General features: G+C 42.0%; 2 protein-coding genes across 13 annotated transcripts in view; both read left to right on the top strand.

The window, feature by feature from the left end:
- The window catches only part of mbnl2 (muscleblind-like splicing regulator 2), a 53,683-nt gene extending 43,106 nt beyond the window's left edge, over nucleotides 1-10,577 (top strand). For 5 of the 12 annotated variants that reach the window (XM_039606462.1, XM_039606461.1, XM_031738451.2 and 2 more), the window contains 3 exons: nucleotides 530-565; nucleotides 1,608-1,702; nucleotides 6,747-10,577. In XM_039606462.1, the coding sequence (XP_039462396.1) occupies nucleotides 530-565; nucleotides 1,608-1,702; nucleotides 6,747-6,761 (146 nt within the window). In that variant the 3' untranslated portion in view covers nucleotides 6,762-10,577. The remainder of the gene's footprint in view (nucleotides 1-529; nucleotides 566-1,607; nucleotides 1,703-6,746) is intronic. The other 7 variants (XM_039606464.1, XM_039606465.1, XM_031738453.2 and 4 more) reach the window with 4 other exon arrangements.
- A 1,994-nt stretch (nucleotides 10,578-12,571) lies between these two features.
- LOC116319192 (ras-related protein Rap-2a-like) lies at nucleotides 12,572-27,330 on the top strand. Its single transcript, XM_031738443.2, has 2 exons — nucleotides 12,572-13,346; nucleotides 26,061-27,330. Exons 1-2 carry the CDS (start codon nucleotides 13,033-13,035, stop codon nucleotides 26,296-26,298), a joined length of 552 nt encoding a protein of 183 aa, XP_031594303.1. The 5' UTR covers nucleotides 12,572-13,032; the 3' UTR covers nucleotides 26,299-27,330.
- The last annotated feature ends 654 nt before the right edge of the window (nucleotides 27,331-27,984 follow it).

The following is a 27,984-nucleotide window of genomic DNA, read 5'->3' as shown; positions in this document are numbered from 1 at the left end:
CATGTTGTTGTAAAAAGCCTAACATATGATACGAGCAGGCTCAAGTCTTTTTTTAAATATTGTGCAGCCTGAAATTAAAAATTTATACAATATGTGACCAAAAATGAATATCCTCTGACCTCAGGAAAAACTCCCTGAAAAATGGAGAAACTTGCATTTTCCAGACTTACATTAGGTACATTTGCACTTTGCTAAACTCGTCCAGATTTTTCCGTACCTAAGTTTGCTTTATGTTAAACTTTGCTGCAGCTGCATATAAACAGTATTCTAACTAATAAATAACTCAACAACTTAATACATCTCTGCTTGCTTTCGTAATCAGCCAACATCGCTCCGGTAACAATAGCAACTGAGCTGAGTGAAGTCCTCAAGCCTTTTGGGGTTTTTTTTTCTGTGTGTCTTGTCTAACCTTGTTGTTCTCCTTCCTCTCGATTAACCCATTTATTTCCTCCTCTCTCTCTCCCTCTCTCTCTCTCCCTCTCTGTCTCCCCCCTTTCTCTCTTTATCTTTCTCTGCATGAACACAACAGGGTCAGTCTTGTGCATGACTCCCGCTAGCAGTCTTGGTAGGTTCTGACCTTCTCTTTGCTCTCTCTCACACACACTGTCTGATTTAGGTGGGAGTTTTGGGGGATGGAAGGGTGGGGGTGGGGGTATGAGTGGGCACTATCTGCAGCCCCCCTTGCAGGTGAGACAAAAGGACATGATTCGAACACTTGTGAGTTTTTATCAAGCTGCCCGTTTTGTTTCACCTGGAAGAGCTGTGGCTTTTCAGCGCTCGTCTCCCCGCTGACTGACTCTCTTGCTAATGTTTAAAGTGTTAGCGTGGACGCTGCAGACTGATCTGTTCTTAAGCTGTAGGATAGTTTTGTCTGTTTGCTGTGCTGTGTTGATCAGGAAATTTAAATCAGTTTCCCAGAGAAATTACACACAAACCGGAGTATTTGTCGCTGCACAACAGGGGATGGGAATTACCAAAAATTCAGGTGATAACATCAGCAGGTCCAACATTAGCAACAAGGTAAACCGATGACTAGAAATAACGATTTTAAAGAAGCCCTAACAGCCACTTGGGTTTTTAAGATCTCTCATCTCTGCTGTTTGACTCGTCAGCCCACGCGAATTGAAAAGTTCCCATCCCCATGCCATCGATTCATCATAATTGGTGTCTTGTGCCCTTTAACTTCTCTGGGAAAAACAGCAAACTGATTTTCCACATAAATTTCCTTACTTGTGATTGTAATCAGCTTCTCTCCTCTTGTTTTTTTTTTTCTCCCATGCTCTCTTTTCCTTTCTTTCTTTCTTTCTGACCTCCTTTGCTTTGCATTGTGAATGGTTGCATGCCATCTGCCGGTGTAACCCTAACGATGGCTTGCTGGCTCTCTGTAACATCCGCCACCATCAACACCAACAACAAAAAATAAACAACAACCCCTTCAACATGCACGCACGCACGCACCCACCCACGCACGCACGCACGCACGCACCACAACTGTTACCACAACTACCATAATCCTCCACCTACCTGTCCATTGCTACCACCTCCTTCCCTCTTCCCCCCATTCCTCCTCCTCCTCCCCTCTCCCCTTTCCTACCCTCAAAACAAAGTCCCAATGATGTACAGTGCTACGCCTGCTACTGTCTCTGCAGCAACAACTCCTGCCACAAGTGTCCCCTACGCAGCAACAGCACCAGCCAATCAGGTTTGCTCCTTTTAAAGCTTTCTTTCATCAGTCCCCGGAGCTCTGAATAAGTACTCCCTTCTAATAGTGGGCTGCGATAACCTTAACCCACACCTAGCCCATCCCCATCTGTCCATCGGTGCACCTGCACAGAGCACGCTCACACTGGCATGAAAGCCTGTGAGTGGGTGTTTTCTAGACAATTTAAAGCAAAAAGAGCTACCTGAGCATTGTACCTCTTATAAAACACAGCCCCCATTAGGCAAACCCGACAAGCACTTCTTCAGAGCTCCCACATTTGCAAGTAGTAGTTGTGTTGTGTTGCACTACTTCCTGATTTTTGTTTTTTGCATGTTCTGTTTCTTTTTTGTTTGTTTGCTTTTTGTTTGTTTTTTTAAATTCGTTTTATTTTCCACTTTTCTTGTTGTTGTCGTCAAATAAGCCTCTCCATCTGCAGTAGGGGCCTCATCTGTACTGCTTGTGTGCTCTGCAAACACACACGTTCAAGCAAATACACACAGACAATTTCCGCAGCACCTAACAGCCGGTTCGTAACAGCAGCTATGTTGGATCTATTCCTGTTTTCCACTCCTCTCGGCTTCACCTTTTTACCTTTTCCTGGTTGCAGGATAAAAAGAGAATAAATCATGTGAGGAAACAGTTCTAGGCTACACTTGTCAGGGTGAGAGACGCAGGAAAATAAAAAAAGAAGATCACAGAAGCTGTCTAAAAATGGCCCCTGATCGGCGGCTCTCCTGTTGCCACGTGTCAAGCAAGAGCCAGGGAAGCAAGGCCAGGTTTTTGAATGCCAGAGTGACGCATGTGTGCCCCATTTTAAACCTGGAAATTTCAGCACAATGCTGGCACACCGGCCTCACGCAGCTGGCAATCATTTACTGGTAGTTCTGTATCGAGGTACGCTGAGGACACACGGGCGAGCACATGAAAAATATTTCCACCACACGGCATGTGTGTCTTAATTGAATTGAGGAAAACATTCAACATGACAACACGACGAAAGACGCAAATAGATGCGTAAAATTATCTCAATTATTGTAATAGCAGTGTCTACTACTATAGCAAGAACCAATATAATCCTTCCCCACCTCTTTTTTCAGACTCTGCTCCTCCATATTTTTCTTTTTTTTACTTTTGTCTTACTGCCTCAATGTAAAAAAAAACCCCTTACATTTCTTTGAAGTTAAACATTTTCATGCTGCCTATAAAAGTGCTATCTAAAATCAAGATTAGAGCTCTCATTGTAAGAAATGACTGCTCCCATTTCAAATTAAAAAAAGGAAAATAAATCCTTTCTCCAAGATCCCCCTTCCATCATTAACCATGGGTCTGGTCCCACCACTTGTGCGCTTTATTGCCCCTCATAGGCCAGCAGCGTGTGCACTTCCTGTGAGTCACTGACTCTTCCTGTAATTGGCATGCAGCAGCAGTAGCAGCAGGAAGCAGAGCTGCTCTTTAAAGATGCATGTGGGACAAGGAGCCGGAGAAACACTGACGTCAGCCTTTGCTGTCTGTCTCCGTCTGTCCCCCCCCCCGCTCCACCCCCTACCCGACTCTTTCTCTCACCTCCTCTCCAGCCCATATAAAGATCCCTCCAGCAAATGCCAGGTATGAGCAGGGCCTCGGACACAGTTAGCCCTTGTAATCACCAGCTGTGCTGCATTCAGTGCAGTCATAAAAATCATATGGCTTTTCCGAATACACACCCAGGCATTTTCTGAGGGCACGGGGCTGCCGACGTCACTCTGTCCTAAACAGTGGTGCATTTGTCCCGATACTAGCGGCCTGCCGTCAGCTTTTTAGCTTCGATTATTATGTTGGTTCTTTAACATAAATCCCGGGCCGAGACAGTTTGAGCCGAACTCGATAATTAATTGGGCGTCGTGTTCAGCCGAGGAAATCTGTGTCTAAAGGGTATTACACACCCATGTCAGGCCAGGATGCTGACACTCGTTAAGGCGTCAGGAGTCTGGTCGATTCATGACCTTCTGAACTATTCATGCGACGCACATCGTTGCATGTCCTTGCACATATTAAGCATGTCCTAATGCTGGCGGGGTCTCCAGTTGTGAAGTGCTACATATTACTGGAGATTGTGAAGTTGCAGCACCCTCTGCTGTCGCTGTGCTGCAATCTATTCAGACTTGCAGCCTGGAGGGGATCACTTTGGCTGCTGGACCGATGGGAAGATTATGCTCAAGTAGAATTACACATTGTTATGTCGAGGAGCTCTTCAGCTGGAGCACAAGAGTTGGATCCTTCACCTTGCTGTAGAGGGAACCTGCTTTAATTCTTATCACTTAATTAATATTTCATCTTATGAAATTTGCAAACTAGGTCACTGTGATACGGTGCAGTTCTTATAATTAGCTGATATTAAGGCGTAAAAAAGGAGGTACAGCAGTTTAAATGTCCGCTGTGATTTTGCAGCACGTCATCTTCGTCTGCTGTCTCTCTGACTCGTTCTGGGCTGAAACACGCTGCTGGTATCACTGCACCAAATCAAAGGCAAACAGGACCTGCAAACAGTTCTTGGCATTAGTTTGTAGCGTCCTATCTGTTAAATCCCACCCATCTGGCAGCCCAAATTTTTCCCCTAATTTCCACACTGCACTGACTTCTCTCTCGACCTGTGCACATCACACGCTCTCTCCCACTGTGGTGACCTCCTGTGATGTGTGGTGTGACCAGCGGCTTCTGTCCTTTGCTGGCCGTCCATTGTCTATTAACAAGCGTCGTGTGGCTTTGTTCTGCATTGGCTTGCTGCCAGTGGCGCCCACACGATGGCAGCCAGCAGCTCTCCTACCTGTCAGCCCCCCCTTATAGACAATCTCACACTGTCTCTCTTTCTCTTTGTTGTGTGGCGGATTAGGCTTTATCTCTTAAAGAGAGAATACAAACAGAGGTTACCAGACTAGGGTCAAATGCTATTTGCAAATAGTTAGAAGTTTGGTTCTTATCTGCATGAAACACCAGGCTGGTGGTGTTGCCACAGCTCATCAGTAAGACAGATATGTATTATTCACTGGCAAATACTTATCTGTGCTCATCTGACCTTTCTCACACATTGTTGTTGTGGTAAACACCTCCTACCTTTTTGCTTTGGTGCCAGTCTGCTTCAGAGAAATGATTATGCACAATATGCCACATGGACTGAATCTAAAAGGGAAAGTTTTATAGTTCGTCACAGCCTCCTCTTGAGCACATATGAGGAGCTGTAAAGCAGCTGTACTAATTTAACACTAACCGGCTCAGCTAATGATTTGAAACAGTGCAAACAACACCCTGAGACAAGTTTGAGTTGTTCCTACGTCAACACCTCCACACCTGGCTATCTTTTAAAATTTAAAAAACATATATATTGTTTTAATTATTACATTATTGTAAAAGAGGCTTTAGAAACTGTCAGACTAACAAGGACTTTGTTTAATCAGACAAAAGATTTGATGCAGATCTTCAGGGAACAACAAACACAGCAAACATCATTTATATTTCTCTATATCATTTATATTTGATCTGACATTAAGTTGATCAGAAATGTTAAAATATAAAATGCATTTAATGGGTAATGGAATCATATTTCTAGTAGGTCTGAATTTTGCAGAGATAACAAAGATCCATAATGTGACATCATCCACGTTTATCATATTAAAATACTACTGTATCATGCAAGCACAGCTGAGACTTTGCAGGTTTTGTCTATAGTCTCCAAATCTCCTTTAAAAAATGAGCTTTTTTTCTGAAGCTCAATAAAGATATGCCAATAACAAATTTGATATTCTAATGCAAGAGAATGTAGATCTCCTTTTAGAAAGCTGAATAATCTGGATGTAGCAGGTACCATTTAATAAAGATGCCAGTTGAGGACCTTTTCTTTCTATTGTGGTAACAGCCAGAGCCCGCAGGCACCAGGGGCTGTATGAAATCTTCAGCTCGAACAGCTGTCATTTATTAGAACAAACATAAAATGATTAGAGATGCACCAATTGCTGTTTTTTTACTGATTCCAACAACGTCAATGACAACACATTCAAACAAAAATCAACTTCACTTCAATGCAGAATATTATTTTCATAATAAAGTAGTTGTTAGACTTTACAATTAAATAGTCTTCTCTGTGTGAAACTAATGAAAATGCAGTGCTGTTCTCCTGGAAGGGAGAAAACGCTGAAAATGAGTTCTACATGCACATTTACCTGATATACGATATTTATACGAAAACAAAAGCAGGTGCAGCAGAATTATCGAACAAAATAAAGGTCAGGTACTTCATTTTTCAGTGTGTTAAAAGCTGCTAAGTAACAGGACATCGACACTTTTCTGTTTATCACTCATCTTCATATTTTTCCACTTAACTGCTTTGATCCTTTGCTCATACCGAGGCTGCTGGCTTGTGGCGACCTCGTAACTGAACAGATTTAGCTGTAACCACTTTTTCTTTGTTAGCTTCTTTAAAATGTCTGACTAGGTGACGGGGATTTAAGTGTCTTATTAGGTTTGTTGTTAGGAATGCTAGAGAGCCACAGAGGGTGATGCTCAGATTTATTGCTTCTTTTCTCGGCACAGTTTGCATTAGATAGCAAAATGCTCCACTTGAATACAGGGTTGCTTGTAGCTGGATATGGGCCTCTGTGTATTTATACAGTAATAGGGAGAAAACCCTAACAATCAAACAACCCCTATAAGCAAACACTTGGCGACAGTGGGAAAGAAAAACTCAATTTTAACAGGAAGAAACCTCTGGCAGAAACAGGCTCAGAGCAGGTCAGCTGTCTGACAGGTTGGGGGTGAGAGGAGGAAGACTGTGTTTTACAATATTTCTGATCAATTTTATGTAATCTTAGAAATAAACAAAGGTGATTTTCTTCCAATAACATGGCCGCATTTTTTTTAGCTGTGGTGCTAATATTTTGATTTATAAAGAATTTCCAAAACTTTTAAACACAATAGTGTGTGCAGATAAAGTTGTATTTCTGTCTTATAAGTAAACTAAAATGCTCTCTCTCTTTTTTTCTTTGTCGTTGCTTTCTCTGTCTCTGTCTTGCAGATTATCCTGAAGTAAGTGTCAGGAAGGGAACGGAGTGTCAAGAAGCTGCACTAGGAAGCCCAAAACATCCCCTCTGTAAATACTACCTAACCTCTCCCATAGAGGTCCAGCAACCTGCATGCTAAGAGTGTAACACTTCAATTTAACCATAAGAACTGCAGTACCGGTGTAACACACACACACACACACACAGGAAAAAATAAAAAGATATATACTGTATGTATTGCTAGAAAAAAACTATTAACAATAAAACGTCAAAAAATATTCTTATGTATAGTACATACATAGCAAACACACTATAGAGGTCATTTTAACAACTGTTCTCTCAGAATACCGTGGATCTCCTCTTCTTGCATATTTATTCTAAAAACCAACCTGCACAATATTCATCCCTTTGGTTAGTCAAGAAAAACACAGATGTTTGATTTGCACTATATGAAAGTATAGTGTTTAATGTTGAAGACAAGGAAGAGTCACAGAAACCCCATGCACAACACACCTACGCACGCGATGCTTTCACGAGGGTTTTTCGTCTTGCGGTCGTTGCTTTTCTCTCTGCAAAAGTTGAATGTCCTCGGGGCAGCCAGGCTCATGAGCTCTTCGTGTGATTGTCCCTGCGAGGGCTCCTCCGCGACCCTCATCTGCCACCCGATGCTGTTAAGATGCCATGATGAAGCTCGTCCCTCCCTTCCCTCTGCCAACTTTTCATCTCTGGAAACATCTTGCCAAAGTTGAGGCTTGGAAGAGGTCACTTTTTTTTTTCTTTTGCCATTGCCCACACTGCAAATAGGACCTACTCGCCATCTTTTTTAGTTGCGTTGCTGGGTTCAGATCTTTGATAGATTGTGCATGCAGTCGTGACAGGAGAAGTCGGAAGATAGTCGTGGCCATTACCGAAAAAGCCTGAAGGCTGGGGTGTGTGCCAAGGGCTCAGCAAAGCGCGAGGGTTTGTTCCAGACATGCCAAGCCTTGTGCGTGTGTGTGCGTGCGTGTGCATGTGTGTGTGAGTGTTAGATACTGATGGTCTGCCGGCAGACTGGGACTTAAAGTGGAATCTGGCACATGATGGTGACACCAAGCCTGGTAGGAGAGCTTTTTACCTGGAGGAGGGTGAAGGATTTAAGTGCTAAGACTTAAAAATAAAAAAACAAACAAAAAAAAACAGTGCATTCGACGACACTCGTCAAGCAAACAGATGACTTGAACTTCGACTGGAGGGCTATCTGTGACCGTCGGTTGTTCTGTCCAACCCTACTATCACCGATAATCCTGTTCCATTTTAGAAAACTGTAGAAGTGCCTAAAAAAATTACTCATCAACAACACGTGCATCCAGAGTGTATCACTAAAAAGTCACAGACACAACACACTGGGCTGTTGGGAGCTACACAGACTCTTTGGGGAAAAGACATCACACTTTTTGGCGTCCCTGGAAGGAGATTTCCAGCTAAGCGCTCATTAACATCACAAGTGACTTTACTGAAAAAGAAACGTAAGAAACGACAAATCAAAAATAGCTTTGTAGAATGTTTGGTGACTTTCACAGTGTACCATTGTTTCTTACCATGGTTCTGAGTAGTTTACATGAGGAACGTGAGTGAGACAAACATGTATTGTAAACTGTGTAATGTATGTAAAGTGTCTCTTATTTTGAGAGTTTATATTCATGGTTCTAGAAATGTATTCAAAGTTATTTAAGAGTTTGTGTTGTGTCTACTATCAAAGTATGTTTGAACCTCCCCCCCTCTCTAAAAAAACCCCTCCACCTCCTGGAACAATCGTTTGTTTTTATTTTTTTAGAGCATAAAATGTTATTTTGTCATTTTACACCCTTTTTTTCGTTTTCTTTTTTTTTGTATTTTGTCGACTAGCAGTGTATTTTAACTCATAATACTAAATTTTATTTGACATTCTTCAAAATTCGGATGTAATTTCATGGTGCTTGATTAACATCGACAATCCACAATCATGCTTTTTTTTGAGTTTCATTCACTTTGAATGTCCTCACACACGTTCTGATCTGTGTGTAATATTTGTGGAAGGTGGTGAAAAAAAAGTTCTATTTTGTTGTAATTTATCTTATGTTACTCTTGGTCAAAATTTTAGTCAGAAAAAGAAAACACAATGTTGTAAACTATTCTATTTTGAAATGAATGTAATTTATTGAGCTGTGCTACGTTCTGCACGGTTGGTCATTTCAAGGTCTAACCCGTAGGGGGCCGGCGAATGAGAAGTTGCGCACGTCTTGAGTGGGAGGGGTTTAAATGTCGACCCGCCCTCACCCCCCCCTCGATGGAAAGCTACTGGACCTTTCTTGCCTTCTCATCCATAGAAACGATCACGGTGTTGCAGTAATGAGCATAGTTATAGAGTTGCTTGTGTTGTTGGGAAAAAAAATGTTTATTGTATAGATGACATTTTACCAAAAAAAGCAAAGAAAAATTCAAAAAAGATGTACTTTTCACTCTAGTATAATAGTATTTCATAACATAAGTTGTTGCAGTGGCAACCAGATGTTGCAATTACTAAAGTTGGGTATTTTTGTAAATGACATTGTTAAGTTGGTTTTTGTTTCTTTTTTTTCTTTGCTAGAACACTGTACAAGGTAGATTGTAAAGAAGATATGAACATTTGTTATTCTTCTCTGAGATTATGACAATGACCTAATATTTTCATTAGTAAGTAACAGCCTCTATAGTGCTGTGACTGTAACACTTAGAGATATAAAATTCATCAATGTTACATAGATTACATATAAATATATATAAAATATATATATATATAAATATAAGAACTAAATAATCTATAAATTAATAAGATGTTCAACTTTCCCCCTGACAAAGGACCTTTAGGTTCCACACGGATACATTTTATTCGAGGCTTATGTATCACTAGTCTTTAGGATTGCACTTTCATATTGTTTATTGATCTGTTCTGTTTTTCACTTCCTTCAAGGGTAAATCTGTTCATCAGTGAATGGCAGATATTACCAGTAAATGACTTCAATTCAACACGTTGCATGAGAGAAAACAATCTTTTCTTTTCTTACTAAATTATAACGTACTGAATGTTTCTAGTGAATAAAAAAAAAATGTCTGTACACAAAATGTCCTTATTTGGTGCCCCCTGTGTATGGACTTTCTCTTGAAATGTTTTTTTTAATGTGTTGGCAATGATTGACTGATGGTAAAAGCACTTTCTGAGCAGTTGGCCGACTGAGCAGACTCAGCTTTTCCAAACACTTTGCCTTATCTTGAGTCCATCGTACTTAAGGTTTTATGTTTTAAAGAGCTCTTATGAAATTTATTAAAGAGACCTAAGTGGGTCTCTGTCTTTCTCTTCTCAAATCCCTTCAGAGTTTCATTTGAACTATGAATCTTTATATCGAAAATCATTTTTTTTAAGGTTCTAACGTATGCGTCACAAGGCCAAAAGTGGGAGGAGACTGCAGCAGAGCAAACAGTCACCGATCTTTACTTCCTGTCTCCCAAATCTGTGAGTGAAATCTTTTGGGTCCCGTTGCCTTACAATGGAACATGCAATTCACAGCTTTAGCCAGCAGAGGACACTACAACGGAGACTGCAGGTTAAGAAGTGTGACTGCCTGTGTCATCATTGTTGCAGTGTGCCTCACCAACAAAGTCAAGACATGAAAACCAATTGACAAGAAGACCCACGTCAGATTTCTAGTTTCAGTGTAATCATTTTTAAGTGTTTTTTTTTTTTGCATATATTTTGTGCTACTTTATGTTTCTATAGTCAAATGTTTCTTTGGTTCCAGCAAGATAGTGTAAAATCTATTGAAAGAAAGAAATAAAGAAAATCAAAGTAATGATTTTTGCTTTGGATCTCATTTGTGTCACAAACTCTCTCTTCAGTAACCCACAGAGATGTTTGCTCTAAGTAGTAACAGTACTGTAGCTGTGTCTACTGCAGTGCCGAACATCCTGCTTTACCCAGAGTTTTTATTAGAGGCCCTCTCAAGGGCCCCTGGTGGTCCCTAAAGCTCACTGCCTTAAAAGCAAATAAACATCAGCTCTCATGAAAAGAGATTTTAAAGCTGCGTGCATTAAAACAGATCTGAGAGTTGCAGCATGAAGTTTTTGCCAGAGTTGATAAAACATAATGAGAAGGACCCAAGAGCGGGACAAGTAAGCGCTTTTTCCATTATTTATTTTCTGCCATTTCCCGTTACTGCAGTGGAGTAGTGCTTTTCTGAGGGGGGGAAAGCAGCTATGAGGGGTCATTAGTACCACAATGGTAATGTGTAGTAAATCGCCGTTTGATGACAGCAGTGGACGGGCCTCTCAGCAGCTGCACTTATCATGTGTCACTAATTAGATAATAACCTTCTTAAATTCATTACGATGAGCTGCAATCCTCCTTGTTGAACAAATGACGTGAACGCAGCCTCCCTTCTCTAGTGCTCTTGATATTTACACCACAACTAGAACAAAGTAATCACAGAGGGTGTGGCTAACACAAACTATAATAAATTAAAAAACACAGGTTATTGCAGAAACATGGTGACAAAGATTAACTGTAAAGAAAGTAAAAAGAATCATCAGCAAATGCCCCCAAAATTATGTTTGAATTCCAGTGACGAGGCCTTTGTCCAGATTATTTGTTTCTGTCTCGCACCACGTCTTTACACAGTTATTACACCCATTGATATCTGATGCTTGGTTGACAGTCCAGCAGCAGGTTGTAGCAAATCCAAAACACAAAGTAATACACAGATATGGGCTACTGTGGCTCCTGAGACTGGCAGGCCAAAGTGCTTTCCTGCAATACAAGACAAAAAAATAGCCTCCACGCCCTGCACCACTCATATTTCCCTGGGCACACTTAACCATAAGTGGTTAAACCATTAATTCTGAGTGTATTATATCTGATACATGAGTTTTTGAGATTTATTAGTTTTCCAATAAAAACCTAAATTAATTGTATGATACATTTTAAACAATAAATTAAAATAAAAAATGCCAGATGTACCAAGTATGAGACAAATTAAAACTCATATATGCAAACTAATATTTCTAATTACTTTTTTAATTGTTAAAAGGTTCAGCAGAAACTACATTTTTTAGAAAATTGATTTTCTGGCATGGTTCAGAACCCTGTAAAGGATTAAATGTGTAGGAAAATTGTTTAAGTGCTCAATCACAGTGCATCATGCAGAACCTACACATTTGTGCTTAGCACTGTCCACTTCTGGTTCATCTGGCCATCTAAGATGCAGTTTAAATGCAAACCCTTTAAAAAGACTTACTATGTGTTTATACACTGGTTCTGTTGGAGGTTTCTTCCTAAAAACATAATGGGGAGTTTTTCTTTCCCACTGTTGTCAAGTGTTTGCTGACAGGGGGTCACCTGATTGTTGGGGTTTTCTCTCCGTTAGTGCCTTTACCTTACAATATAAAGCACCATGAGGCGACTGTTGTTGTGATTTGGTGCAATAGAAATAAAACTAAACTGTAATTGAAGAGTGGGACTTATGTAGTTTGACTGAGGCTTCAGTTAACATCCCTCAGTAGAGCTCAGAGTCGAGCATCACATGTTGACACTGTCTTGAGACATTATAATGTGCTGGAAACCAAGTCCAAGCCTCTGGCTTTGTCTTGTGCAGGCTAGCCTCCCATTGGCTGCTGACAGCATTCCTCACAGATTAGCTTATATTTCCGTTTAAAACGAGGTCAAAAACAATTATGTCACAGCAGCCTCTCTTATTTCTTTTCCATCACATCTGTGCTCTGCTCCCTGTTGCCATGTGGCACTAATCTCCCTCCATATCTTCCAGGAAATAGTAGCATCCAGTGGATGAAGCACACCAGAGGCGTGGATTCCCAGCACTGTTGTCTTCTATAAGGCAAAGAGTGCTCTTCGCCTTTAACTCCACTGTACCCCACTGTGCAGGGGAAATGTAGTGTTAGCCTTTTATTTTGTCGGCACATAAAAAGATGCGCCGTCTAGTTGTTTCTAATAATAGCCGATCTTATTTTAACCGCACCGACGCCTTATTGCATTATGGATGCCTCCGGAATGGTGTCCCTTCAAGATAGCGTGGGAATATTTCAGTAGAAGGCAGTGTGGCTGTGCATCTCAGGGCTAAATGCTCCAGCATCATCTCCATTCGGCCGCCTATAACTGCAAGAGCATCTCGTTTACCGGAGGCTGTGTCATGCCTGTAGCGTGAGTCTGGGCTGCTGTGCACGGGCATGCGTTTCTTTGATCCGCTGCAGATCACTTTATTCTCTGCATGCCGGATTTAACTCCACGGGAGCGCTATGCGGGAGTATAAGGTGGTGGTGCTCGGCAGCGGCGGGGTGGGGAAGTCCGCGCTGACGGTCCAGTTTGTCACCGGGACATTTATAGAAAAGTACGACCCGACCATTGAAGATTTCTACAGGAAGGAGATCGAGGTGGACTCCTCTCCGTCGGTGCTGGAGATCCTCGACACGGCCGGCACCGAGCAGTTCGCCTCAATGAGAGACCTTTACATCAGAAACGGCCAGGGCTTCATCCTGGTCTACAGCCTGGTCAACCAGCAAAGTTTTCAGGACATCAAACCCATGAGAGATCAGATCATCAGGGTGAAAAGGTGAGACGCTTTCCAGTTTGCTGTAATTCACTGTAATTCTAAATAAATGCTCTGATGCCACAGACAAAAGGCGAGCAAAACACGTCTTAGGGGCCTTAAATAGCCATATTGGGGCAATAAGGACCCCGGAAGTTGTCTGTGTCGGTGAAGGAATGTTAAGGATATGATAATAAATATTTACACCTTGATTCAAATAAATAAAACAGTCACATATAACAGTAAACATGTTTGGAGTACCCCATGGAGCCCCTCCAGGGCCTCTATAAATGAAATGAACCCCCCCACACACACACATACAAATCAGTGTTTTGTTTTGTTTTTTTCATTTTAAACTAAGGCTGAGAAACATCCCAAAATTGCCATCCTCTTCACGTCTTCCCTCCTCTTCCTCTTCCTCTCTCCCCCACGCTCTCCTCCAGTCCTTCGTGAGAAGCTGCATCCCGCTCATATGTTCTTCATAAGAGCCCAGCTGCGGCTCACCTGTCACACATCAACCCGCTGAACTCTCCCAGGGTTTGATATTCTCTGCGTCTCTCACACATGACTAACTCTGCACGGCTTTGATCAGCTCAGTCCATTACTCAACACATCCCCTGAGCTCATCTCACAGCCTGGGAGTGAGCGAGAGTGGGAGAAAGGCTGTGGTCTATCCTTTTCGGTAGTGACACATTGAATTTTTTTTTTTTTTTTGGCTCAGAGTCTTGTGTAATTGTGTGAGCCTGTGACTCCAGGGTGCAACTGGAGTGAAACGTATTTTTCTTTGTTTTATTCCCAACAAAAGCGCATCATTATGACTTCTTCAATAGAATTTTTTTTTATAGCTGTTGTTGTTTTGATGCCAGCAGCCGATAGATGAGCGATTGATGCTACTTTTCATGGCTGTTCAGTGAAGATGGGGGAGTGTTAGGTGTGGTAATATTAAGGCAACAAAAATCCCCACTAAAAGTGCCCCACTTTAAATCAGCGAAGAAGACATGCAGAAGGAAACCAAAGATAAAGTGAGATAGGAGCTCTGACTCATGCAGTAGTCTTACATGAGCATCATCATTGGGGGAAGGGGGGAGGGGGGGGGGGGTGCACTTCATTATCATCAGAAAAGAAAAGACAAAAATCTTGTGATTGCACACCTCTAATTTTTTATGATTACACTTATATTGCCCCCATTTTCTGCGTGTTGAACACGAGTGTGGTGGCATGCTCGTTTCATACAGTATTGTGACATTTATCATTTCACCAGTAGAGTATTGCTGCGGCGCTTTCCATCTGCCTCCCAGGAGTGAACTCGGTGCTTCTCTTGTGGTGTGGACGTCACAGGCCGAGTGGAAGCTCGAGAGCGTCACAGCTGACGATGCACAGTGATGGCGAATGCGTGGGGGTGGGGCGGGGGGACTCCTTTAAAATTAATTTAATAGTAATGATGGATAAAAAAGTGCCCCAGCACCCAAAGCGGCTGCCCACACTGCAGCAGCCATCGCCGTCCTCAAGTGTATACCTATAAATATTTCATGCTTGTATTTCACACTGCTCTGGCTTTGAAGTGGGGCTTGTTACTGTATGTGCAAAGCTGCAGATAAGTAAAACACCCTTAAGTAGACTTGAAAACATAATATTGTTGTTGAGGTTTGTGCAGAGACATTATTACACAGAAATTAAGTGTTTGCATGTTCTCCCTGTGACTCGCTGTACCTGGCTTCCTCTCACACTCTTAATGACATGCATGATTCTAATTAGCTGCTTAAAACTGGTCTTAGGTGTGGATGCTGTGTGAACTTGAGTGGTCAGTGAGGCTAGAAACGGTGGTCTGTCACAGTCTGTGACAAAAGTAGAAGTACTAGCAAGATCTACTCGGTTAGTTACTTGATCTCGTTAAGGTGTCCGTCACAATCGGCTCCTGCTCTCCATTAGCTGTCTTTAGAAAAACAGCCTCCCTCCTCCCAAACTTGTTGCTGAGCCAGCAGCAGTAACAACGAGCCTCACACAGAGATATAGTATGTGCCCACTCACCAGAACTTAATGGGATTGTGTTGGGTTGAAAGCCAAGAAGACATCAGGCCTCCATTAGGCAGTCATATAAACCAGAATGCTTATGCAAGGCTTTCCATGTGCCAAGCATGGACAAGAAGTGAGATATGCTGTTTGGTTAAGGAGGCGTGAATCCATAGTCTCATAGTCCGCTCGTTGTATGACAGATCAGCTACCCAACCTAAAGAAAACCCGAATGTAATGTCATAGTTAACAGTTTACTAAAATTAATGGGTAACACACGGGTAACCATTAAAAAATATCTCACTAAACTAAAAAGTGGCTAATAGCTAAAATTGTGAGCTAATATTATGACCTCTGTTGCAGAATTTCTTGCCAAAATCCTGCTTAAGCAGCTAAAACTGTTAGCCTAATATTCTGAAATAGTTAGCTAAAAGTATAATTTAAAAAAACTTGTAAATTCTGTTAAGTGAAACTTGATTAGCTAAAAGTGTGGCTAGCTAGAGGTTGAAATACTAACATTTTGAATATAGTACTACGCAAAAGTCTTAAGCCACCCCTCATTTCTCTATATTTTGGTAGAAAATAGGAAATAGGTGCAGCAACTTACTGAAACATGCTAATATACATGGAAGCATAGTATATCAGGCAAAAACCGAGTCTCTAGAATTCTTCAGGAATAGTTCTCCAGGCTTCTTGAAGGACATTCAAAGCTCTTTCTTTGGAAGTTGGCTGCATTTTGCTCTATTCTTTTCTCTGTTCAGACAATATCTCTAACACCACTGGCTGAATGCAACGCAAACCATGACAAAGCCCCCCGTGTTTTACAAATAGCTGTACACACTCAATGTTGTATCTCTCTCTTGATAATCACGGTATATGTTGACACTGATTTGAATGCAAACTTTTTGAGTTTTCAAACTGCCACTGATTTTCATTCCAGTTCTTGTGTAATTTGGATTAGGTTAATTGGTAACTCTAAATTGTCCATAGGTGTGAATGTGAGTGCGAATGGTTGTCTGTCTCTGTGTGTTAGCCCTGGGACAGACTGGTGACCTGTCCAGGGTGTACCCTGCCTCTCGCCCTAAGACAGCTGGGATAGGCTGCAGCCCCCCACGACCCTGACAAGGATAAGCGGAAGAGGATGAATCAGCATTTTCTCCCCGTTTCCCCTCCGTAAGAATGGCTTCTAGACATACATCCTTCCACTGAAACCATTTCTGATCAGGCGTCAGTGGAGAATTTTTTTTTAGGCCTGCTGCTTCTTTTCTTCTCCACTTACCCAGTTTCCTCACATTTTTTAAGGGCACACTGAACAGCATACTGAAATATGCCAACTATTTTCAGTTAATAGCTCTTTGGGAATCACCTTACTGTGGAACCCCGACTTACGAAATTAATTCGTTCCAGAGGGTCTTTCGTAAGTCAAAATTTTCGTAAGTCGAAGCACCTTTTTCCATCGCCTTTTGAGTGAGGCGATGCTGGCTGAAGACGAAGTTCTTGGTGGAGGAGGAGGTGGTGGAGACTGAAGAAAAGCATACGTATTCTTCAGCCGCCTTTTGATCGGAACTCGCTGCCTCGCCGTTTTTTCGGCCCCATTATGAATGAACGATAGGCTAATTGCTAACTGCAGCAACAATACTTCTTTCACGTGGAACGGCGAAACACAAGCACAAAAGCCAAGATGTTATCACATGATTCGGAAGGCATTGTGGGCATTCTGGGCTCAGCCAATCAGAGCCAGCGGATTTCATTACGCAGGCATTTTGCCGTACCACGGGCAGAAATATTGCCGTTAAGTGCCTTCATAACTTGAATTTTTCTTTAAATGGGGTCCTCGTAAGCCGGGGTTCCACTGTATTGATATAAAAATGTTATTTTCTGTCTCTCCATCTGTGTTATATTTAGCATTTTTTGTAGATGCCACTAAAGAAATGGAGAAAAATTAGGTGCCTTTTTAATGCATGAATGATTCATAGGTCAATGTGAAGTGGCTTAACAAAAGCAGTCAGGTACACGGATGGACTGAAAACTAGTGAAAAAGCTACCATAGCTCAAAGAAAATATATCTTTAGAAAGACTGGAGAAATATTGCTTTTAAAATATTATAAGAACGTCTGGCTGCTGGAAACAACCTATGGTAAAATGTCAAAAGTATTAAAATTAAAAGGATGGCTTAACCTATCCCCACAAACTTAGCAGCTTGTGGGGATAGGTTAATTGGATAATCCAAATTGCCACTAGGTGTAAATGTGCAAGTGAATGTGAGTGCGAATGGTTGTCTGTCCCTGTGTGTTAGCCCTGCAACAGACTGGCGACCTGTCCAGGGCGTACCCCGCCTCTCGCCCTATGACAGCTGGGATAGGCTCCAGCGCCCCCCGCGACCCTGAAAAGGATAAGCGGAAGCGAATGGATGGATGGATGGCTTAACAGTTGAAACTGTTAGCTTAACACATCAAAATAGCTAGCTAAAATCATGAGCTAGAAGCTCAAATTATAGCTTAAAGTGTGGATTACACTTTTAAAGCTTTGCTAAAAGTATGCAGTCTAAATAGTTTGTTTGCTAAACACAATGAAGAAAGTGGTCACTAAACATGATGAACTGCTATTAAATGTAAGGTTAGCTAAAAGCGGTGAACAGAAATGCTAACAGTTAGGGGTAAACAGCTAATTTAGTTTGTGAACCACACTATAAATGGTAAAATCCGTTTAAATGTGTTCAGATGAGCACATTTGAAGTTGACATGTGGTCACCATCTGACACGACTTTGGCGCCACATATACATCAACATTACAGTGTTGACTTAAAGAAGAGGTGAAGAGAAGCAGGAAATACATTAAATACAAAGACACTTGATATATAGCAGCTTTTCTTCACATATGTGGACAATTTTCTGTGCGTATTTAGGTTAACAAACACTACGCCAGATAAGCTTTACCCCCCTGAACGCTCCAGCACGGTCTTAGTCTAACCACACAAACCCCCGTTTAAGTCGCTATCTGTGATAACAACATCTGGGCGTAGCCCTCCTCGCAATCTAATGATCTCCTCGCTTGCACGTTAAGGTTTATAGTTTAATCGGCACAGGAGGAGGAAGCACGTTCAAAGTGTTGGAGCTGCGTTTTCACGCTGCACTGATGCTGTGTCTAATAGCAGGAGGTGAGCAGCACGCACCACTGAGTGGGAATAGGGTGGAGAGACCAAAACTACGTATCCCAGGGGGCACTTTGGTGTAGGGACAAAGCCACTTTTTTTCCTTAGGCTTTTAGCATCGCCCATAAGTGAGGAGAGAAATGTTTAAGTAGCCAGCTCTCTGAGGATAGCCACCAGTAAAGTGCTTGGACTTATAGACTTAACATATTTGCTGCACTATGCTTGCTTAAGTGTTTTCATCATGTGCCACCATTTATCTCATTCAGGGGATCTGAAAACACATGGTTCTACCTTGATCCAGTCCAATTTAATATGAATCACAATGGTCATTCCCAGCCTTTAAAGTGAAGCCCAGTTTGCCCAGAGGTGAGTGTAGTACAATAAAAAAAAGCAAACATCATTAGGAAAGTCTAAAGTGAACACCATTTGTGCAATTACAATTCCTTGCTTGTGAATCATCTCGCATTCATTCCGGTTTATCTTTTAATCCCTCAGGGTTACAAAAGATTCTTTGCCTTGATGTTTATCTGGACCTTCCTATGTTTAGATGACTATCACTTCAGCCACAGCTATGAACCCGATAAACAGTGATGGTGATTCTACTTCCTAAGGGAATGTTTACAGAGTGAAAAAAACAAAGTCTGCAAGGCATATGCATTTCGGTGTCACTGAAGGAAAGCATCATGTGATGACACGATCTCTTGGGATAGCACCCAGTGATACAGGGCTTCCCATGGAGCCAGCTGGTATCCAGGCTGAAGCTCCCTGTCGTGTGCACCAATCTTTGTTCATGAAGCTTGTGATTGGTCAATATTATTCAGGCTGTAAATATAATCCAGAAACCTTCTGGTACCAAAAACTTCTAGTTCCTCACCTACAGCTCAAGCAAATCTCTGTTTATAGATAGTCCAACTTGCATTGGCACTCAACTGGATAATAGAATTGGATGGATGGATGGATGGATGGATGGATGGATTATATCAGTTTGCATTCTTATATTGCAGTCATTGAAGTGTTTTAAATCATTCTAATGTTGCACATATTGATGCCAGCTTCCCAAGTAGGAAAAACAGTCAGAGCTTTGTAGCATTGATGGTTTAATGCAGCCATTCAACATGTATTAAATTGACTTGTACAAATAGCATGAGCACAGCTAATGTTAAAGACATCCTGTAGTGTTATTAGACCACTAGGAGTGCTATTGAACAGGGTTGTGAATAAGAGGAGGCCTGTTTTGTTGCTTTTTGTGCCTTTTGTAATACACATATCAGGTGACAGGTCATGCTATTGCCATTCTGTCTCATATCCTGAACTGAAGTCAGAGCTTTAACACATGAAAACATGCTTAAATATGTGTATTTAATATTTATATATTGTTGCAATTACTTTAGCCATGCGACAACAGCAGCTGGTTCTAAGCTAACATCATGCCAGGTAATGTTAGGCTCAAGTCTCTTAAAAATCAGACATTCTCTCTGATAGGCATTATAGTCATAAACATCGTATACATTGTATGAAAGTTTATTTGCAAATGTCCAACAGTGTTCAATCCAATTCAAAGAAGTTTCACTAAGTAGGTAGGTCACAGGTAACAGTGACAAAACAGCAGCTAACAGGGGCTAACAGCAGCTCAAAGAGCCTACTGCAGCAATAATGCTTACTGGCAGAAAAGTCCCTCAACAACTCGACACCTCGATATAGCTGTCATCGGACAGAAGTGAGCTTTACCGATTCAGCAACTCCTTTCTGAATCCTTGCACAAAGTTTCACAGCCTCCTCTAGAGTAAACAGACACGGACACCCAGCATATTGCTAAGGTAAATAGCAGAAAGACAGCCTCAGGTTATGCACTTGGGAGGGGTAAGAAACCAAAACTGAGTTGAAGTCCTTCTTAAAACTACCATGACCTAGATGACCGAGAACCTGCAAAGAGTCTTTATTGCATTATATATAAAACTGCCAATTAAATTAACTTCTTACTAATCACAGCTCCACTCAGAAACATTTCAGTCCACTGCTCCATGTTTGTGGAGGAACATCGAGGTCTTTGGGGACTTATTTTTGGATCAGCCTCATGTGACCAGAAGAGGAAGTGCAGATCAGTCTTTTCCAGTTGGCTTCTTTTTGGCTGCTTGACTGAGATACTTCTTTCAGGCTCAACACTCACAATGAAGGAAGAAACTGGAATATTTTAATAATAGCTTTATTAACAGTAGCTTATATCTCTCTTTGGGAGTCTTGTTGTCATTTAGGTGCACAGAACAGCAGGTATCATAGCTCAAAGCAGCACTGGCCATGTGAACTCACATCCTCTTTTAATGTCTTTCTATCTGAACAGAGAAGAAGATTGTCAGGGGAGCTGGGTTGCAGCATTAAAGGTGGAAATGAAGCTTGGGGTTTCATCTTTAAAAAAACACCTTCTCCATCTGCTGTGCAGACCCCTCTCTTTGCCTGTGTATCACGGGAATGTTTGTGGTTTGTTATTTCGCTTCCTTGATTTTTCCTCCATGATACCGAGGCATTACAGAAACATTAGCTACCAAAGCTTTGTTCTCCAGCAGTAACACACCCTTTGGGAGTTCACATAGTGTGGGCACTATAGGCTGTGTGATTTCTCTATCCAGTTCTACATGCAGATACATGGCTGGCTGTCACACAGCGCTGCTGCTGCTGCTACAACTGGTAATTAACAGCAGATCCAGAGAGCAAAGAGGTGGCTGCAGGGTTGGAGGGCTTCATGTAGGCGATGTCTGACTGTTCTTTTGTAATTTGTATGAGTGTTTTTTGCTGTGGGCCCTGTAAAAAAACAAAACAAAAGAAAAAAAACAGGTAAGTGAGGTCACTGAAGCTATTTAGCACAGCAGGTAGCCTTAACAAGTCTGTTGTACCCCGAGGCTAAATGGAAAATGTGGAGGCCATCTTTTTTATGTGAGGAATAAACGCTGATTCTCTGTGTGGGTGGGTGGGTTGGTTTTGTGTTTGCCTCTTTGCCAGCAGCTGAAATAACAGCCTGCAGAGGTGAATGGCATTAAGTCGTTTGTGTCTAACTTTTATTTCAGGCTTATACATGCATCATAGGGATGCTGCAATATTTTAGATATCAATACAGACTTAAAATAAAAAAAATAAATCGATATAGTTTTTTAAGCTATCTTAAGCCACTTTATATTTCTAGCATTGTTTCTCACGCTCCGTTTTTAAATCTAAAATCTGCATATTTATACAACTGTATGGTTCAGCCAAGCAATCCCAACACATTCCAACTGTGCAGATAATCCCCATACTAGGTGGTTTCCAAGTGCTGTAAAAGGAACGAGTCAGAAGCGTTTGTTAGTTTCTCCTGATTTATATTTATACAGCCGGGAAAATAACACTTCAGGAAGAACGTAACACTGGTAAACATACCGTTAAGGCTCCAATAGTCACGAGGACATTCTGTATCATGATAACTGGAATAACTGTCACAGACCCATGCATCCATGTTCTTCTGCTTATCCAATACGGGGTTGTGGTGGTGGTGGGGGGGCTGGACCCTATCAATGCCATCGGGGTACTACCCGGACAGGTCTGTCTCTGGGCTATCACATGGAGGCAGATGACCATTCACACTCACTTTCACACATACAGACAATTTAGAATCACCAGTTAACCACACTGTGCTTGTCTTTGGACTGCTGGAGGAAGCCACTGTACATGGAGAGGACCCTCGCAGAACATGCAAAAAGGCCCCGGACTGGATTCAAAACTGATAGTATGCAGATCGTCAGAGATATAGACGGACTTTCACTTTTTAGCTCAAAGTGCTGCTGTGTATAAACACACGGCATTATACAAAACAATCCAAACTGATGTTCTCGACATATTAAACCTTAAACTAGTGCAAAGTTATGCATCCAAGTAAACATAATAAGATACATTTCAATTAAATTTGCAAATATGTACAGAATTTTTAAAAAAAAAATCCATATAAGAATTCCACTTTAAAAAAAAAAAGAACAGTTGCCTTTAACTGGGAAACTGGTCTTTTATACTTATATGGGGGTTTTGGGTCATTACAGTGAACTGAAAAAGGCTAAAGGACGGGTTTTTATAGCTGCTTTCAAAAGATTTCAAAATAAAATTTCAAAATAAAAGCACAAAATATGTATTTTAAAAACAGTATTTAACCTTTTTCCCCCCATAAAAACGACATTTGACGACCTCGGCTGTACCCTTAATGTTGTTTTTTGTCACCTCAGTATATATCAGTATATAACCTCGGTATATAACCCCAGTAAGCCGATCACCTTCACTAACGTCTGACACGCACCCAATCATTTTGTTCTGTAAGCAGCCAGAATGACAAAGTTCAGAAAAGAGAAATTAGGGTTATACTCTAGCAGTCGTCAAAGAGAGTTGTTCTACCTGTTATTAATCCATCCAAATCCTGATCTAAAGGATTTAGTAGTACTTGTAGATTAAATTAAGTCAGGTCTTCCCCAAAGGTAGAAGGACCTATGACCGAGTTACACTGCATCACGTGGAAACAGAGACATTCATTGTTTTATGTCATATCAATCAACTAAAAAAGCAAATGAACACTTCAGTAAAGCAAGCACAGTTAGCACATAGCTATAGTGAAGAGTCATGCTTGAGATAAAGACATTAAGCTTCTCACTCCAGCACCTCCTGAGATATTATTCAATAAGGAGTGATAGCAGCCTATAGATCCCTGTGGGACAACTTTTCTCCACGGTGCGCTGAGCTGCTCCCCCCTCATCCGATGAGGAGGGGCTTGTAGTTCGATGCTGCAATAAACAGTCGCCGTGCAAACTCCCCGCCCCACCCCGGAGAATCTGGCTCTCCCTGTGTCTTTGTAGATATATATAGAGTTTCTCCTGCAAGGCTGTCAGATTGTGTTTGTCTCCACGGTACTCTCCTTGTTCACACTTCACACCCTTTAGATTCCAGCTTTCCAAACACACGGGCCATGCGAGATGGTTGTCCTGCTGAGGTCAGCTGTTGTTTTGCGTGTGTGTGCGTGCGTTTGTGTTGTACAGTGCAGCTGTTGTTAGGGAAAATGTCAGGCTGCAGGGAAGGAAGTCTTCGGCTGTGTGGAATGAGTTTCGTCTGCCTGACAGTTTGAAGTGTCTTTATAGGCAATTAAGACAAAAGAAATGCTCTTTGGAGAAGCTTTGGAGATCCAAAACGAGGTGCAGATACAGGTCGAGCTCAGAACCCTTTAAAATCACCGGTTTGCTGAATGACACTCGAGCAGGTCCATAAGTGTCCTCCGCCCTGCTGCCTGCATTCATTTCCTGCAGCTCTCTGGCCCCTGTTAGCTCGCTGAAACGTTTGCCAGCTCTTTTCCACGCCTCAGCTCTTCTCCCAGCTGAGCAGCGTGGCAGCGGGCCACCAATTTGTAGATAAGAGCCTATTTCTCAATAGCGCCAGCAGATCAATAAGGCAGGCTGGGAGAGCACTTAGGAATGACTGATGGCCAAGGCTATTAGGTAGTCTATGCTATTACCTGTTGTGAGAATATACACCCGCTTTAATTGATATTGTGTAGTTATTTAATCGCAGGAGACATGAAGGGCATCTAACTGAAATGCAATATCTTTTGCTTGAATAAAGTGGGGTCCCGCTTCATTTAAGTATAATATAAGTGTCTGTTTGTGAAGTAGCAACTAGTGTGCTAACAGTTTGCCACAGTTGGAAAACTGCGACAAGTCACTGTATATAAAAGATGGCCACTTTGACATTACCCAGTGGTTTGGGAAGTCTGGTATTGAAGTATTAACTCTAGCAAGCTGCGTCCATACACTGTGGACGGGATGATATATGATTGCATTCAGGAAAACAGCACAGAGGTGTGATTCAGTGAAGTGGCAGTGCACCTAGGAATCTTCAAGTGGCCATTTGAGGAACTGCAACCATTAATTATTGCAAGCCAATTAGCAAATGCTCTGTAGACCCTGCTATTACTGAGTTGGACTCCCTTTTACCTAAAGAATTGTTTTAATTCTCTGTGGTACAGAATAAACAAGGTACTAAAGGGCCCAAAGTGTGCCAAGACCACCAGAAGACCACCTAGTGTGGCCTTCTGCTGCTGTAACTCATGCTCTTCTGCATACCTTGGTTGCAGTGACTGGTTATTTGAGTCACTGTCGCCGTCCTATCGATTCAAAGCAGTCTGGCCATTTTCTTCCGACCTCTGACATCAACAAAACATTTTCGCCCAGAAAACTGCTGCTCGCTGGATATTTTCTCTTTTTTCAGACCATCCTGTAGGAAAATCCCAGCAGATCAGCAGTTTCTGGAATACTCTGACCAGATGGTCTGTCACCACCAGTCTCATTTAAATCACCTTTCTTTGCCATCCTGATGCTCGGGTAGTCTTGACGAAGTCTATGTGCCTAAACGCATCAAGTTTCTGCCATGCGATTGTCTGTGTAGACATTTGCATTAAAAAGCAGCTAATAGGCATACCTAATAAAATGGCCAGTGAGTGTAGTTGCTTTTTAGAGATCCAGCAACAGTTACACAGCAAAATGAGCGTTTGTTGGCAGTTCTGCTTCATGCTGATGAATATTAGTCCAATGTTCATTCTCCTTTGAGCTCTCCTTCGGCCTCTTCACGGGCCATTTCACAAAGTATGAAATATTGATTATAGACCCACTGTCTGTCTGTCCCCACTGAATGAAGGCAGTGCTGTTTTGAAGAAGTGTGTGTGTGTGATTTGACTAAAGTGCACCTTTAAGGAGTTACTTACCAAATTACAGATGTCAGCCTCTTCTCAAAACCAGAAGTAATGTACACGGCTCTTTATAAATTAATGCTAAGCCTTGGAGTTTTTACAGCAGTAACAAGCATCAAATATAGCCAAAGATGAATATGAAGTAGAAAATAGTTGTTTCCAGTGCCCCAGTGTTCATGTCTCTCCCATGTGAGAGCAGCACATTAGCTTTATTCAATTATTCAATAACTTATTCCATTACTCTCCCCAGCCTGGTTTCCTCGTATCGATGGCTCAGAGGGGAAGAGGACTGGGCTTGTCAGCCCCGCGCGTTGGGGGAGAAGGCTTTTGATCCTTAAGACGTGTTCAGTGCACGATGGAAATGGTGCAAGTGCAAAGTGCAGAGCTAACGATTTTTAAACAAGAATTGGAATCCATTAAAATATGCAGCTTGCGCACCATGCAAACACATATGTAATGTATTCAGCAATAAATGGACCATCAGTTGGGTTTTTTCATGATGGCGGTTTTCTGAAAGGACCTCCTGTTGGTACCGGACGCCCGCTGAGCAGCAGGAGCCTCCTGGGAAGCTGGAGCTGAGCGTAGCTGGGTTCATTCCTCTCCTCTCGCTCTATTGTGCATTGTTTCAAACCCCTTATTGTTTCAGCATTGAGCAAATACAGTATGTAGGCCAACAATGCACACACAGACACACAAGCAGACGCATTTATGGCTCTTTCCTTCTCTTTCTTTGTCCCTTAGGAATCACGAAGTTCCTGTAGTCGGTACCAAAAGACACCCAGCGGGGTGGTGAAGGCAGCACAGTTTCACTGATGTCACTTTCTCTCTTAATTTGCAGGTACCAGCAGGTACCGGTGGTGCTGGTGGGCAACAAGGTGGACCTGGAGGATGAGAGGGAGGTGTCTCCCAGCGAGGGCCAGGCGCTGGCTGAGGATTGGGGCTGCCCCTTCATGGAGACGTCAGCCAAGAGCAAGACCATGGTGGATGAGCTTTTCGCGGAGATCGTCAGGCAGATGGACTTCTGCCCTCTGCCGGACCGGAGAGAGGCCTGCTGCCCCGCCTGTAGCATACAGTAGCTAAATGTCAGAAGTGAGGTGGAGCAGGAGTGATTGGTGGATGGATTGGAGAGGAGTAGAAATTAGAGTCCAAATGTATTCATGTTAGACAAACTTGAAGATTGGAGACGGGGCAGAGTTAAAGGAAGCAAACCCCCACTTTTGGTGTCACTATTCTTAGCTGCTTCCTAAAGGATTCTGGGAAATGTAGGAAGTTCCAGAGAAAGCAGGTTAAGGGGAATTCAGTTTTGACATTCACTACTTCTCCAACACAGAGGGGATTTTTTTTCCCTCTTAAAATAAAACAAAAAACAAAAACAAACACACGACCTTCCTGCTACTATCATGGTTTTTGCTGATTATTCCAGAGTGAATTCCCGGGGTTTTCCCAAAGGCAGTGCGGTGCCAAAAACCATCTTAAAAGCCATCAACAAAGAGGACCACAGTGCTAAATGCTTTTGGGAAAGCAGCCATAGGTCCATGGGAGGACGGCTCGGCGTGCTCAGCAGTTCTATCTGTCCTGTTTTTCTTCTGCTTGTTGTTCTTTTTTGCACTTTTTTTGTTTTTTGCCAGTGCAACGGCCATTCACCGGGTACCCGGAAAGATAAGTTAACACCACTGTGAAGGAGTCGTTACTGGAAGGCATTTGGAAGCAGGGCCCACCTTAACAATGAATGAATGACAGGATGAACGAATGTGTTTAAAACAAACAAACAAACAAAAAAAAGGCCGCACCTTTAGGGGGGGATTCATGTCCCATTCATGTCACAGATAATAACTGTGGATGACGTGTGCACGAAGTTGTACTGTCACACTCGCAAGTGAGTACAATCAATCGCACCCAAAGAGACGGTAATCAATCAGTCAGTCAGTCGATAAAATGTACCAACACTCTGCAGACACCTTACAGATGATACAAATGCCTTGTTACAATGTATGAAGTGAACATCAGTGTCAGTGTGTAGCTCATCTATCTTTAGTCACATCGGATATGTTAGTGGTTCAATGTCAGAAACACTTATTTTCAACAAAATAATAAATCTTTATGCACAAGTGTGTCGTGTGTGTTTTTTGTTGGATCATCTTTTTTGTGTCATCAAAAAATGCCTTTGTGTTTTTTTGTTTTTTTTCCTCCCCAGTCTTTGAAGTTACCGCTCTCCTTTCATGTTAACCTCCAGAGGTCATAAGATTTGCACTCATTGAGAAAATATAGCCGCCTTTCAGCTTTGCTCTTTAGCAGTAATCTGGCACTGCCTTGGCCTGCGTCGAGATGATTTATGATGTTTTGGTCCTGCGTCTGCGTTCCCCTGGCTGGTCGTCCTTGTGCTACTGCCCCTGCCGGTTGCCATTAGTGCCAACGCCTACTGCAGATTCTGGTCCTGAAAAATCCAGCGGGCATTTGTCAAATTTGGAGTGCCATTAGAGTCCATTAGAAGGATGGAACTAGAGGGGTGTGTGAGACTCCAGATTCAAGATCATAAGTTTGGGTTCCCTCCAATCAGAATAAGAGGAAAAGTCTTTCAGCACTTAGGAAGGTATGGAAGCTGAGGTGATGCTGAAATACATCTTAGACACCATATGTTAGGAACAGTGCCTGTAAAAATATCACAGAAGTAAACGATATATTTTATTGACTGGCTTAATACAAAATTACACCAGCTTCTTTGAAACTACTGCCAGCAGCGACACCTGCTGTCTTAAGCTAAA

Source organism: Oreochromis aureus, linkage group 23 (genome assembly GCF_013358895.1).
Source record: "Oreochromis aureus strain Israel breed Guangdong linkage group 23, ZZ_aureus, whole genome shotgun sequence".
Lineage (NCBI taxonomy): Eukaryota > Metazoa > Chordata > Actinopteri > Cichliformes > Cichlidae > Oreochromis > Oreochromis aureus.
Note: the sequence above shows the minus strand (reverse complement) of the source record. Positions and strands in the feature narration are given on the sequence as shown.

Bases quoted from the DNA above. Each gene is read 5' to 3' on its own strand.
- LOC116319192 (XM_031738443.2), top strand. From the start codon at position 13,033: ATGCGGGAGTATAAGGTGGTGGTGCTCGGCAGCGGCGGGGTGGGGAAG. The intron at 13,347-26,060 runs GTGAGACGCTTT...CTTAATTTGCAG, and splicing joins CAGATCATCAGGGTGAAAAG to GTACCAGCAGGTACCGGTGG.